Source organism: Prionailurus bengalensis, chromosome C2 (genome assembly GCF_016509475.1).
Source record: "Prionailurus bengalensis isolate Pbe53 chromosome C2, Fcat_Pben_1.1_paternal_pri, whole genome shotgun sequence".
Classification (NCBI taxonomy): Eukaryota; Metazoa; Chordata; class Mammalia; order Carnivora; family Felidae; genus Prionailurus; species Prionailurus bengalensis.
Window position 1 is genome coordinate 110,944,588 of NC_057350.1, and position 16,272 is coordinate 110,960,859.

At 34.6% G+C, this 16,272-nt stretch overlaps 1 protein-coding gene across 1 annotated transcript in view; it reads left to right on the forward strand.

The window, feature by feature from the left end:
• The window catches only part of GPR149 (G protein-coupled receptor 149), a 69,055-nt gene extending 53,407 nt beyond the window's left edge, over positions 1-15,648 (forward strand). Inside the window, exon 4 of the mRNA XM_043595079.1 lies at positions 14,181-15,648. Coding sequence (XP_043451014.1) covers positions 14,181-14,756 — 576 coding nt within the window. The 3' untranslated portion in view covers positions 14,757-15,648. The remainder of the gene's footprint in view (positions 1-14,180) is intronic.
• The last annotated feature ends 624 nt before the right edge of the window (positions 15,649-16,272 follow it).

Consider the following 16,272-nt stretch of genomic DNA (forward strand, 5'->3'; position numbering starts at 1 on the left):
TCAAGCCAGATGCTCAACTTACTGAGCCATTCAGGCACCACAAAAGTTTTATAGTTTTACATTAAGACTATGATCCATTTTAAGTTTTTACTTAAGTATGAAATTTTGTTCTAGGTTTTTTGTTTGTCTATGGATGTCCAATTGCTCCAGCATTTGCTATCTTTCCTCTGTTGAATTGCTTTTACACGTTTGTCTAAAAGCAGTTGGGCGTATTTGTGTGGGTCTTATACTTCTGAGTTCTCTCATTGATCTATATGTTTATTGCTCCACCAACAGTATAGTCTTGATTATTGTAGCTGTATTTGCCTTTCCATATTTTTTAATAATCATGTCTCGAGCTGCAAAAAAAAATCTTGATGGGATTTTAATAGGAATTACATTAAACCTATACATCAATTTGGGGAGAACTGACATGTTTATTATGTCAAGTATTCTAGTCCATGTACACAAGACATCTCTCCACTTATTTAGATCTTTGATTTCTTTCATGAATCATGTAGTTATAGACATATAAGTCTTATACAGGTTTTGCTAGACTAACACCTAAATATTTCACTTTTTTTGAGCAACTGTAAATGGTATTGTATTTTTTTTTTGATGTCCGTATGATCACTGCTACTATAGTGAAATACAAATGATTTTGTGTGTTCAATTTTTTTAAAATCTGTATTCATTTTCGAGAAAGAGAGGGAGACAGAGTGCGAGCAGGGGACGGACAGAGAGAGAGGGAGACACAGAATCCAAAGCAGGCTCCAGGCTTTAAGATGTCAGGACAGAGCCTGATGCAGGGCTTGAACTCATGAAAGGCAAGATCATGACCTGAGTAGAAGTTGGACACTTAACCAGCTGAGCCACCCAGATGCCCCCTAATTTTGTATGTTTAACTTGCAGGTAACCTTGATTATCTCACTTGTTAGTTCTAGGAGTTTTTGTAGATTCTTTGAGAATTTCTAAATAGACCAATCATATCATCTGCAGTTTTAGTTCTTCCTTTCTGGTCTACTTTTGATTTCTTTTTCTTGACTACTGCACTGGCTAGAAATTCCAGCACTATGTTGAATAGGAGTGGTAAGAACTGACATCCTAGCCTTGTTCCTGATCTTTAAGTGAAAGCAGTCTCTCAGCATTAAATATAATGTTAGTTGTAGGGTTTTTATAGATGCTCTTTATCAAAGTGAGAAATTTACTCTCTATTCTTATTTTGTCATGAATAATGTTGAATTTTGTCAAGGTGCCTTTCCATATCAATTTATATATGTGATTTTCCTTCTCTAGCCTATTAATATGGTGGATCACATCACCTTATTTTTGAATACTGAAATTAACCTTGCAGTTCTATAATAAATCCCACTTAATCATGAACTACAATTCTTATTGACTGCTGAATTCCATTTCCTAATATTTGTTAAGGATATTTACATCTGTACTATGCATATATCTAGGTCCATACTGTGAGTAATACAGACCTGTAGCTTTTTGTTTTGTTTTGTTTTGTTTGTTTGTACTGTCTAGTTTTAGTAACAGGGCAAAACTAGCTTCACAAAATGAATTGAGAAGTGTTCCTTCTTTTATTTTCGAGAAGATATTTTGTAGAATTTATATTAATCATCTTTAGATGTTTGGCAGATTTCTCCAGTGAAACCATCTGGGCCTGGTGATTTCTTTTTGGGAGTTTTAAAATTATTACCCTAATTACCCTAATGGTTATAGAGCTATTCAAATTATCTATTTCATATTGGGTCCATTGTTGTAGTTTGTCTTTTACAAGGAATGGGTCCATTTCTTCTAAGTTGTCAAATTTAAGTGTACAAAGTTGTTTGTAGTATTCCCTTAACCCCTGCATAGTCTGTGGTGATGTCCCATTTTATTCTTAATATTGATAATTTGTGTCTTCTTTTATTCTTTGTCAGTGTTGCTAGAGGTTTGTCAATATTATTGAACTGTTGAAAAAACCAATTCTTTATTTCATGATTTTCTCTATTGTTTTGTTTCAATTTCATTGACTTCTACTCTTATCTTTATGATTCCTTCCCTTATTCTTGCTTGGATTTTATTTTGTTCTTCTTTTTCTAGATTTAATTTTTTTCTCATGTGTATTTATTTATTTAACTTTTTTAATGTTTATTTATTTTTGAGGGGGGGAGGGGAAGAGAGAGAGGGAGACACAGAATCTGAAGCAGGCTCCAGGCTCTGAGCTGTCAGCACAGAGCCCAACGTGGGGCCCAAACAAATGAAGAATGAGATCATGACCTGAGCCAAAGTCAGACACATAACCGACTGAGCCATCTTCTTCTAGATTATAGAGGTGGGAGCTTAAATTATGGACTTGAGACTGTTCCTCTTATCTAATGTATGCATTCAGTGCCTTAAATTTCCCTTTCAGCATGGCTTTAGATACATCTCCCAAATTTTTATATGTTGTATTTTCATTTTTCTTCAGCTCAATGTATTTTTTTTATAATTTCCTTTATGACTTCTCTCTGACTCTTGGATTATTGAGAAGTGTTTTTAGTTACCAGAAGTCTGGAGATTTTCCTGTTATCTTTCTATTATTTATTTCTATCTTGAATCCATTGTGGCTGGAGAATACAATTTTAATTCTTTCAAATTTATTGAGGCTTATTTTATGTCCCAGATATGACCAATTTTGGTATATGTTCCACAGGCACTTGAAAATAATAGGTATTCTGCTCTCATTGGACAATTTTCTATAAATAAAAGATTTTTCTATAACAATTTCTATAAATGTTGATTAGATCATGTTATAGTTGATGGTATTCTTTTATATGCTTGCTGAATTTCTGCTTAGTTGCTCTGTTTGTTATTGAGAGAAGGGTAGTGAAGTCTCCAGCTGTAATTGTGAACTTAACTATCTTTCCTTTCAGTTGTATCAGTTTGCTTAACATATTCTCAACTCCTGTTGTTTGGTGTATACAGAGTTAGGATTTCTGTGTCTTCTCGGTAGACTGATCTTTTTATCATAACCCTCTGTCTCTAGTAACTTTCCGTTACTCTAACATCTATTTATATGATATTAATACACCCAGTTTTTCTTTGATTGATATTTGCATGTTGTATCTTTTTCTATCTTTCAACTTTTAACCTTCCTATAGTATTATATTGGAAGTGATTTTTTTGTAGACAGTATATAATTGTCATATTTTTAATCCATCATGGTAATCTCTGGCTTTTATTTGGTATATTTAGACCATGAGAATAAAATACTGCAGAGGAATACACTGTCTGATTAGGAGATAAAGATTGCAAAAGTAGCATTAAATTATGTACATCTTCCTAAGCTCCTTATCTCAATTACTGGTACTAGACACTAGGACTAGAAATCTCAAAAACGTCATGCATTCTTTTCTTACCTCCCAATAATACCTAATAGCTAACACTTACGGAGCATGTACTTTGTGTGAGACACTCAACTAAACATTTTACATCCATTAATTTATTTATTCTTAATATTTTGGAAATGAGCAAATGAGGCTTAGAGAGGTAAGGATTACAGCAATAGTTACTCAACTGAGTTCTACAGCAGGTGTATGAGACTCCACAGCAGTAATTCACCATGACCCTCAAGGTTTGCCTCTGTAATTCCACCAGAGTCCATCCCACATTTGCCATTTCTACTATCAGTACAGAAGCTCAGATTCCCTTTCCTTTTGCACATAATGATTTCAAAAATATGCTAACTGATCTCCCTGACACCATGCTGTCCTTCCTTCAATCCATCTTTTATAGGGTCCCCCATTATCTTCTTATAACCTTAAGTGGCATAGTGGAAAACATTTGGAATCTGAGCTGAGTTTAGATCACAGCTCAAAACTTAACTTTGTATATGATGTAAGCAAGTTGGTTAACTCTCTACACCTCAATTTACTTACCTGTAAAATGGAAATAATTTTACCTCCCTTATAGATTATTGTATTAAATTACATTTCACATGTAAAATACCAAGTGTGCTGCCTGCATATAGTAGACATTCCATATATCTTAATTTCTTTCCTTTCCTTAAATGTGAAAACAAAAATCAGTGGTTCCCCCCTACCCCTTGCTTCTGGGATACAGTCAAAACTCATTATTGTGGTGTACAGGGCTCTTCGGCCTGGGCCCAACCTCTGTTTCCAGTCTCATTTCCCTGTACATTATGTCATTCCCCTCAAATTCCATTTGCCTTTGCTCTCGCTATTCCCTTATCCTGGAATACATTTTTCCAGCATTTGTGCCTACTGGAAATATCTTTGGGAACCCTATTTAGAAACCATTTTCTCAAGTATCTTTTCTAAATATTCCCTTCACTTCCTAATGTGTGTGAATTAATCCCACCTCTCCCTTGTTCCCACAGGACATGGTGGGGTCTAGCTGAATTAGGAGAATGAGGTATTATTCATATTTTATCACAAACATTATGCTTTGAAGTAGCAGAATGACTAAGAGCAGAGTGTTTGAGACAGATAATCCTGGATTTGGATTTGACTATGACATTTACTTTTATCCCCATGACTCAGTTATATTACCTATAAAATTGGGATAGTAGTGTCTCTATTTTACAAGGTTAATATGCAAATCAAGTAAGAAAATGTATATCAAGTGCTTAGTAAGAAGTCTAACATATATGGCTTGCGTTTAGCAATATCAGTAAATATTTGTTATGATGAATATTAATTTTAAATTTGTTACTCAGTTGTGATAAAAATCATTTTAAAAAAGCTAAATTTATAGATTGAAGGTTTGTGAGGATTAAATGGGAAATGTGTTCAAATACCTAGCACTATGAAACATAGTGCCCTTTATGAAGGCCCTTACTTTCTTGCCCTTACTCTCTTTGCCTTGAGTAATTCATGTGTCTTCCTTATTCTGGTTTACAAAACATTTAAATGAAGGTGGCAAGATGACACAAGGAATATTATAGAAATTGAATATACGAAAGTATTGCGGTCACACAGTTTTAAATAAAATTCCAAAAGTAAATTATTAAAACTTTAGTTTATTGTTTTTCTCACAAAGTTCTCACTCACTCTATTTTTGGTTTTAGTGTCTTTACCTCTTCTCCCTCAACCCATCTTAGATGGTCTGAGTGACTTACTTCCTCAAATATCTGTACTTTTAGACCCCTAAAAGTCACCTAAATAATCTAAAAGTCATCCATATGATTTTAATTTACATTAAAATTGTCAGTCACTGGGATTATTCATGAGTTAGTGATAGAAGTCTAGCTTCCAGGGCAGAAAACCCATGATCTATCTCTGCCTAAAGCAGATTTCTTTTCAAGTGACAACATGGTACATTGGAAAGAACACTTAACTAGGCATTAAAACACCTGAGTCCTGGTGCCAGTCCCACTACTATTACTTGCATGACCCTGGGAAAGTGGCTTCCCCTGCTGTCAATTCTCAATTATAAAATGAGAAGTCAGAACTCCGTGGTTTCGGGTAAGTGAAATGATTTTTACATGTTATGTCTTTCTTAAGTTCAGTGACTCAGACAATCAACACAATACTTCACCTTGTGAGGAGAGAAATTTGAAGTAACTCTTTCATATTGTAATTTCACCCTGAATTCACCTCCAGGCTTATAGTGAAGAAATAAAAACCTCAATATGCCCAAGGTCAGTAAGTCTGAATCAATTATCACAGCAGATTATTTGTGCTAATGTGTTTACATGGCATGCTCTCTCCTACTGAAGCATTTGTGAGGTTTAGAGACTGCTTTTCATTTTTAAATAAAAAGCTCCCAGCCACCTACGCTCAGGAGTACAGCAATAATGGATTATCATTATTCCTGACAGCATATGCTAATTCATAGACTTTGAAATGGAAAGAAAGCAGAGACTATGAAATGACTAGTTTTATGTTCCCTGAATCTATCATTATTTTTTATCATGCAGTAAACGTTCACATATAATTCAGTCCCATAATATTCTATTTTATTTTTATAAAAAAAATATGTTCGACTATGACCTTCTGATGCATTTGTAACTATCATCATTTGTTATATAGGGCTGTTAAATATAAAAAAAAATAAATTTTAAACACAATACTTTTAAAAGATGATCTTATTTTTTTCTGCTTTAGGAAGTTAAAATATGGAATCTAAAACCTACAAGGTCAATGTTGCAGGTTCATTCATTCATGCACACATTTGTTCATTCAACAAATATTTTTTGAGGACCCACCATGTGTCAGACACTGGTATAGATAGTAGAGAAAATAAATATCGAGGAAATATTCCTTTCCCTGAACGAGATTACATTCTATGTGGATTTGACAAAAATGCCATGCAGTTCCAGTCTCCAAAAGAAAATGGGCAGTTGTAGAATTTTACAAATGTTTCATTACATATGTATTTTTTACCTATTTGCATAAAACACTGTATTAATTTCCTAGGGCAACTGTAACAAATTACTTAAACTTAAGATAGTTTAAAACAACAGAAATCTATGGTCTCATATTTCCGGAGGCCAGAAGTTCAAAGTCAAGGGGTCAACAAGGCCATGTTCCTTTGAGGCTCTAGGGGAGTATTCCTTCTTGGTTTCTAATAGCAAAACTCTAAGTGCTGTCTTCTTCTTCACATGGCCATCTTCCCTCTATGTGAGTCTGTGTCAAAATTTCTCTTCCTTAAAAGGACACCAGTCAATGGATTAGGGCCCACCCATATACATTATGACCTCATTTTAGTTTGATTAGGTTTGCAAAGACTCTATTTCCAAATAACATCATATTCACAGGGTGCAGGTGGATATGAATTTTGGAGGGGACACACTAGTCAACCCAGTACAAAGATGAAGATAAATTAGACCAATAATAACAGGGTTTTTTTTTTGTTTTATCTCCTCATAATTAATGTTAATTTTCACTTAAGATTTAATGCTTTTTACTTTTAGTCTCATTTTGAAATTATTCTTGAACTTTCTGAATGGCTACAAATCCGTGGGTGACTTTGTGTTTTGTGATTCAAATTCTATACTATTTTCTTCTTCTGACATAGGATTCATTATTTAAATGTTAAAGCTATTTAAAATGTTTACATTGACAGCTTATTGGACTCAAATTTTATAATAGTTTTTACACTAAAATGAGTGAGGAGATTCTGATTCATTACAGACCATATTCACTTTATTTTGTCTGTGTAGGATCAGATGATCCAGTTCCTTTCTGATCATTTAAAATAGTTTTCTTTCACAAGTGCCATTTGCTACTCTTTAAAAAATGTGAATAGGGGCGTCTCGGTTGAGCGTCCGACTTCGGCTCAGGTCATGATCTCGCGGTCCGTGAGTTAGACCCCTGCGTCGGGCTCTGTGCTGACAGTGCAGAGCCTGGAGCCTGTTTCAGATTCTGTGTCTCCCTCTCTCTGACCCTCCCCCATTCATGTTCTGTCTCTCTCTGTCTCAAATAAATAAACGTTTAAAAAAATTTAAAAAAAGAAGAAACATTTAAAAAGTAAATAAGAATAGAAAATAAACTATAACCCAATTAGGATTCTCATTCTAATCAATCAAACCATCAGGGCAAAATTTTGAGATAATGCCCTGCACCCACTTTGTCTTCTAATCTAAAAATAGCACAAACACCAAATCCAGAGTATTGATTTGTAAACCCCAAAGGCAGCACAAACAAACCTCCAATATAGCACAAACCCCAAATGTTATGTGAACTTCAAACTGACTACCAAACTGAACTCTGAGCTGACTACCATCATAGGCAACCCGTACTCAGTACCCTACCCCTACATCCTGGATGCCCTTCTAGTAACATTTTGCATTCTCTACCTCCTCTATTACCTAATAAACTTCCATAAGCAAAGTTGTCGTCGTCATCATCATCATCATCATCACCATCACCATCATCAAACAACTCAGGCATATAAAACATAAAAGTTGAAGCCCTTTCTCCATCCACTCTCAGAGGAAACATTTGTTTGGAACGTAGCCTTTCAGATCTCTTCTGTATGTAGAATATATACGTGGGCTTGTCTACATATCTTTTCCTATATATGTATAATTTGCTGAGTAGTTTTCTGGTAGGTGTTTTTCTACAAGAAAATGGGGTCATACTTTACATATTATTTTGCAACTTGCTATTATCACTCAAAATGTATTGAAATTATTTTACCCAGGGAGAACTTATAGCTTTACCTCATTCTTTCAAGACAGCTTTCTGATACATTTAAGTTATTTCTACTTGGGGGCTTACAACAGTGCTGAAATAAACAAAACTCTGTGTTGATATTTGGTGGTGGGACTGACTCACAGAAATAGGATTGCTGATAAGCATATGCAGTTTTTATTTCATAATGAGATACAATTAAAAAGTACCCTAAAGATGGCATTTATCTTTTTATTTCTTCATCTTCTCTTTTTTTTTTTTTTTTTTTTTTGTGGTGGAGGGCAATCTGAGATGCTAAAGATGACCCATTGTTTTTATTTACTTTTTTTTGATAATTTGTGAAACTAAGAATATTTTCACATGTTTATTTTCCACTTGTACTTCTTCCTTCCATTGCTTTACCCATTTCCTTTTTCCCTTTTTCCTGCTGAGGTGTTTATCTTACTGATTTGGAAAAATTCTCTATATGATAACTATTAAACTTTACCTCCTATATGCTGCAAATATTTTCTCCTGGGATGCCATTTGCTTTCTACCTTTGTTTTCAGCATATATTTCTACATGGACATTTTCAATTTTTCTGCAATCATATCTGTCACTCTTTTACTTTGTCATTTCTGTTTTTCATTCCAGATTTGTAAAAGTCTTCTTCACATGTTATTTTAAAAGAATCATTAAGACTCAAATTATTTTTGCATATAACATGAAAAGGAACCTAATTTAATTCTGCAATGGATAGTCAATTGAATCTTATTTTTAAATGCATCTTTGTGATAAACTATATTTGGTTTCTTGGCTGCTTAATTTATTATATCTTGCCATTAACAACTTGTATTAATTAATGTAGCTTCATATTATGTTTATAAATTCCAAAATTTCTAGGTTATACACATTTATTCTTGCAAATAAATCTTGCAAATAAATCTATTTATTATTTATTTATGTTCTAAAATAATATTCCATTGGTATTCCACTAAGATTTTTATTAAAATTATATTAAATCTGGGGCACCTAATGGCTCAGTCAGTTAAGCATCCAGCTCTTAATTACAGCTCAGGTCATGATCTCACATTCATCAAATCAAGCCCCATATCAGGCTCCATGCTGGGAGACTGCTTAAGATTCTCTCTCTCCCTCTCTCAAAAAAAAAAAAAATGTATTAAATCAATAAGATAAAATAAATTTGCCATATTTACAATATAGAGTTTTCCCATGTGGAAATACTGTTTCTTTTGTCCCCTCTTTATTCAGGATTTCTTTCATTGTAGTGTTTTTTCATATTATTTTCACACATTTTTATACTTTTGTTACTATTCTGAATGGCCCTTTTTAAATCATATCTTTTGATTGGTAACTCCTATTGATGTCTTAACATTTACCTACAATTCAGCAACCTTACTAAACTCCCATATTAGTTCTTTTTTTTAGAGTTTCTTCCTATGAATTTCTAAGTAGACAATATTTTCACCTGAAAATTATGATAATTTTCTCTTTCTTCTGAATATTTATATTTCATATTTCCTTTTCTTGACTGTTCTAGGACCTCTAGAACAATGCTATTAAAGGACAGCACTGATATCAAGTATTTCTTTTCATCTATAAAAATTGAGCCCTGCCCAGGTCTCCTTTTCCCTCACTCCATCTAGGTTAAGTACTCTTATTCCATATTCTTGTCATTCTGCAGCCAGGGTCTATTGTAGCATGAGTCACATGGAAATACAATCATTTATGAGCTAGGTATTTGTGTATTCTATGAGCTCTTAAGACATGACAGCCTCTTCATTCTTACAGACCTACCAGCTAACCCAGTACTAGTACATAATAGTGGTTCAGCTAGTCTGTTTTCTTGCTTCCCATTTCTCTCCATTTAGTTCTCACTCCATATTCTAAAAGAGGTGGAAATTCTATTGATTTTACTCAAATTCTGTTAGATCTCTTCCTGAATCTCTGCCCTTATTACTTCTCTCTTTATTCATGCTCCCATTTTCCCTCACCTGGAACAAGGTTTTTCTAACTTAAATAATAGATGAGTCTCTTTCAAAGAAAAAAATTCTATTAATCTTACTGTCAAATCAACTTTTTATGATTTTGCTTAAAAACATACAAACAATATTTGGTAAAATTCCTTACACTTATAGTTCTTATACAAATTTAAAGCCAAAACAAATTTATACATTAAATACTTTTATAATCAGTAAAATTAAAATTACTAAATTGGCTTAAAGTGACAGTACCGTTTTGCTGAAATTAACATGCCAATTTTGAATTAAAAATGTAAAGATGTATGGGGCACCTGGGTGGCTCAGTTGGTTAAGCATCTGATTTCAGCTCAGGTCATGATCTCATGGTTCGTGAGTTCAAGCCCTGCATTGGGCTCTGTGCTGACAGCTCAGAGCCTGGAGCCTGTTTCAGATTCTGTGTCCCTGCTTTCTCTGCCCCCTGCCTTTCAAAAATAAACAAACATTTTAAAAAATATTTTAAGTGTAAAGATGCACAGGTAAATCTACTTATATATAATCTATCTCTGTGTATTTACTTCTGTGACTCTCAAATGGAGACTATCCCTTAGAATAAGAAAGTTTCAGAGTGTAATTTTGATAACTCAAGGCTTTCTGTGCTATTTCAGAATACTCAGACTTCATACTTTAGCTGAACTCTGGCACTATGCAATTCCCAAATGTCAATTTTAATGAGATGTCATTTGATAACTCAGTAAGCCTTACTTGTTCATTTGAAGTAAAGTTAGCATGGGACAGTTATTGAAATCTGCATTACGGGGATGTGTAAAATCAGATGCAAAAAAATTTCTTTATCACATTTACTTTTATATTAACTGCTCACCAGTGACGCAAGTTGGTACAATTAAGACCTGGCTATGCTTATTGATGCTCTAGTGAAGGTTCTTTTAAGGTAGATATGCCAATACTGCTGAGCCCTGTCTGATAACTCATTTTTCTCATCCCATTTTTCTTTTTGAAACTGGTATACTCCATAGGACTTTGTTTATTCGGTGTGCCATATCAAAGGAAAAGAATTTTTTAAGTACTGAGATGGAGCTGTTTTTTTATTCTTGCAATAGAGTGTACTGTAAGGAAGTCCCCCTTCCATATTGACTAGCTCTCAGGATGAAGAAGGTTATATTTATAACATGAAATGACAGTCAAATTTTCTGGTTAAATCATATTTTGGTCAATTTTTATTTAAAAACAATAGAAGTTTCTGTCTTTGATAAAATTTTTTCTCAGAATAGTAAGTTTTTAGGTTGGTCCTTCCACTCATGACTTACCACTCAGAATGCAAAACTTTTAAACCTGTAAATGTTTTCTTAATTCTTAAGATCAATTTCAAATGCCACCCCTGTATGAAATCTCTGTACCAAAAGTGGTCATTCCTTGGACACCACAGAGCTCAGTTCCTATCTCTACTTATACAGTTGGAACTAAAATTTTATTTTCTTCCTTACATGCCGTTGTCACCCAATTCTATCTGTCAGGTCTCTGAATGAAGAGACAGTATATCTGTATACCCAATGCAAGTTCAGAATCTGCAGTGTCCCCCCTTATCCATGGGGGAATATATTCTAAGACCCCTAGTGGATACCTGAAATCATGGTTAGTGCCAAACCAGTGCATACTATGCTTTTTTTCTACACAAACATACGTATGATGATGTTTAATTTACAAATTAGGCAAAGTAAGAGGTGAATAGAAATAATGAAAAATAAAATGGAACTATTACACCAATGTATTGAAATAAAAGTTATGTGAATGTGTTCTGTCTCTCTCAATATCCTATTGCACTTTATTCATTCCCTTCTTGTAATGATGTGAGATGATAAAATGCCTACATGATAAGATAAAGTGAGGTGAATGACGTAAGCATTGTGACACAGTGTTAGGCTACACCTGACCTTCTGACCATCTTGTAGAAGGAGGGTCATCTGCTTTCAGACTGCAGTTTACTGTAGGTAACTAAAATTATGAAAAGTGAAACTGTGATCAGAAGATTACTGAAATAGGTACTCAGCAAATGTCAATCTAATGAATGGATGAACAAAAAATAAATTAAGGCCATTTCCCCTTTGCCAAAAGTTGCTATCATTCAAATAATGCTTTGGTACGGTAATGAACCTAAGTATTGTCCTTCTGTTTCTCCTGCTTCAGCCACACATGTGAAGTTGAAGTTCTTTGCCTCAGCAGAAGGGTAAACTGCACTTTATAGTGTGAGTGTGCAAAGTTTTCAGCCCTTTAGGGTACAAGGCCCTAAAGTTAGGTTCCCAGGACCCTTAAAAAATAAAGAGAATTCAAGACTTCTCCACAGGGAGTAACTAGAAAAGACTGGTAACATGTCTCACATCCCTAGGCTATATTTTTCATTGTCCCTAAATTCAAAGAATTGGGCATGAAGGCACCTGAATGAAGCTCATGATACATTCTCCCTTAACAATTTCTCTTAGAAAAGAATGCAAATTTTAATCCTGGGCTTCCTCTAGCCACACTTAGGTTTGGATATAAAATGCCTATAGCAAACAGGATGACCAACTATTCTGGTTTTCCTGGAACTGAGAGGGTTCCTAAAATGCAAGAATTTCAGTGCTAAAACTGGCATAGTTTCAGGCAAATAGGAAAGTTGATCATCCTAAATTGGCAAAATACCATGAGCCTTCACGCCAATTCCCCAGTAAAGACACATTTAAGCCAATCCAGTTAGTAACTCTAGGCTTTTTAGGTGGTCAGCACAAGTACAAAAGTGTCTGTTAACCATCTTCCTTCCCCCTTTTTTTCTGGACTGTAACATTTCTTTAGTTAGGGATCTCAAACCTTACCATGCAACAGAATCACCTAAAAGGCTGGTTAATTTCATAGATCTGAGGTAGGGCTCAAAAATTTGCATTTCTTACAAGTTATCAGGTAATAATGACACTGGTCTGGGGACCTAGCTTTGAGAACCATTGCTTTAGAAGTTTGGCATATTACTACCTTCTTCTGAGATTAACATGTAATCAAAAAAGAAAACAAGTCAATTGGAAGCATGAAGGCATGAATCAATAATATAAAATACAGACTATTTTGGGGCACCTGGGTGGCGCAGTCGGTTAAGCGTCCGACATCAGCCAGGTCACGATCTCGCGGTCCGGGAGTTCGAGCCCCGCGTCAGGCTCTGGGCTGATGGCTCAGAGCCTGGAGCCTGTTTCCGATTCTGTGTCTCCCTCTCTCTCTGCCCCTCCCCCGTTCATGCTCTGTCTCTCTCTGTCCCAAAAATAAATAAACGTTGAAAAAAAAATTAAAATACAGACTATTTTAAGATTTAGTCTTTTTTTTTTCATTTCTTAAGCACTTTTCAGTGGTGAGCACAAATTTTAAAAAATCATAACATACAAAGTTTTAAATATAATATAAAAGGTTCTAACTTGCAGGAAAGTTTTTGCTGAGATGTGGGGGAGTTCTCTATTATTGGATATAATTTAATGACTGTGATTTCTCTATGGAAAAGTGAGCACAGGGTAGCACAGTTCTGGAGACATTTGGTTCCTCTTCTGTGTACTCAAAACTAACAGCTGAAATATACTTTATACTACCTCTGAATCATAGTTTCACAATTATCATTCTCTCTGACATACTAAACAGGAAAAACAAAAAGTACATTTTGAATATTACAGTCTACATTTCTTTCAACCTATGCAAACTTTTTATTGTAACAAAAAATACAAAAGCAATTCCAGATTGTAAATTTGCATTCAATTTTATGCCCAAATTCTGCTTTTGGAAACACCTACCACTGCCCCCATCAAAACACAAATTTTGCCTTAAACTGTGGAATTATGTTCTTTACCTTCAAACAAAGGTTCCTGGCTGTCCTCATTTAGGTGTTATATTTGACCTAGGAGAAACTAAACTATAGTGGTTTAATAGCAAAATTTAAATCCCATATCTATAAAGGTATCTAGGGAAATGGGTCTGAAACAGAAAAAACAAAAAACTTTACCATTTTGATGAATAAAGTAAATTTTTAAATGGCCTAATTTCAGAAACTAGGTTTCAATAGTAACAATTTTGTTTTTGTTCCCAGCGTTCTGGTGGTGCCCTTGCCATTCCCTTGTGTGCATTCCAGGGGACTGTGTCTCTCCAAGCACCTACAGGGAAAACCCTATCTCTTTCTACCTATGAGGTAAGTGCTGAAGGACAAAAGATAACCCCAGCCTCTAAGAAAATAGAAGTCTATCGATCCAAAAGTGTTGGCCATGAACCAAACTCAGAAGATTCTCCCTCCACATTTGCGGACACCAGTGTGAAAATACACTTGGAAGTTCTTGAAATTTGTGATAACGAAGAAGCCTTGGATACCGTGTCAATCATTAGCAACATCAGCCAGTCCTCTACTCAGGTCAGATCTCCATCCCTACGCTACTCGAGGAAAGAAAACAGATTCGTTTCTTGTGATTTAGGGGAAACAGCCTCATACTCTCTCTTTTTACCTACAAGTAATCCTGATGGTGATATCAACATCTCCATTCCGGACACTGTTGAAGCACACAGGCAGAACAGTAAAAGGCAGCATCAAGAGAAGGAAGGCTACCAGGAGGAAATCCAGTTGTTAAATAAAGCTTACAGAAAAAGAGAGGAAGAAGGCAAGGGTAACTTGTGATCATTTGGTCTAATAAAGGCAAGAACGAATCTGCAAGTTCAAACTACTTAATGCTTTTGTTCTGAGGCTATTTGATTTCCTTTATAACCTGTTGGTTTACATAAGCATTAAAGATTTAGTAGTTAATTGTTTTTAGGAGGAGCAGCTAGAACTAGTGTAAACACTTAAGTGCTTTTGATGTATTACCTGTAGATCACACACTGTGGTATTTAAAGGTTTGTTTCTTATCTGATTCCTAGGCTGTTTTCCAGATCAAATATCAGCCTCATATACTAACGTTTTTGCCTATTTGTCATCTTCAGAGTAAACAGAAAGTTGTATAAATTCAATAAATATATTATTCCCATTCTCATGTTTCAACACGTAATAGTAGACTTTACTGCAAAGGATAAAAAGATATTTTGGGAATGGAAGAAATGTAGCAAAATTCTGAGTTGTATTTGAAGAGACTTGCCTACATGTGCCTAGCAAAAGAAGCTCATTACAGTTAACTGCTTTAGCTTTACACTGATGTCTAGAAAATATATTCTCATGTAAAATGGCAAACTAGCTAGCTTCCATCTTTGAAACATGCATGTCCATAATCTGTAAATAGTTGTTTCCTTCATTTCCATAAAATATGAATTGCTTACTAAATGTTTTTCTTCCTTTCTAAAATGTATTTTCCTTTCATCTTTTTACTATGTCAAGACTGCCCTTGAAACAAAATGTTGTGTGTTATAAGCGGAATTAGTAGTCCATAACTAAAATATTATTGGAAAAGGTTGTATATGTACACATCATCATTTCTAGAATTGTTTTACTTTAATGGAAATTGGGGAAAAACACTGCCAGATTAAGTTCCATGAGGGATGCTCAACTAGATTAACAAATTTCCAGGTAAAGCAGAGGAAAATCCACTAAGTAAAAAGTAAAACTGTATGTTTCTAAAGCTGCAGATTTGGCAAACTTTCTTAGCTATTCTTAAAGTATAGAAAATTTTAGTACAAATATTGTCCTAAGTTTAGGTACTTTTTGTTTTTTTTCTCAAAGATGTGTATCTCAAGAAAATTCAATATATATTATTAAATGAGTGTAAGATATACATTTCAAGATTAATTTTAAAATGTGTTACATTGCAAAAATGTAGGAATCACCTTGTCCAATTATTAGTAATGTATATCTCAAAAACTATAGACTAATTTGTTTCTTAAAAATGGTTTATTCTGGGGGCGCCTGGGTGGCGCAGTCGGTTAAGCGTCCGACTTCAGCCAGGTCACGATCTCACGGTCCGTGAGTTCGAGCCCCGCGTCAGGCTCAGGGCTGATGGCTCAGAGCCTGAGGCCTGTTTCGGATTCTGTGTCTCCCTCTCTCTCTGCCCCTCCCCCGTTCATGCTCTGTCTCTCTCTGTCCCAAAAATAAATAAACGTTGAAGAAAAAAAAAATTAAAAAAAAAAAGGTTTATTCTGATCTTTCTTCAAACATACATTAAATGTATTACTTCAGTGTTTATTTTCCAAAGTTATTGAGTTGACAT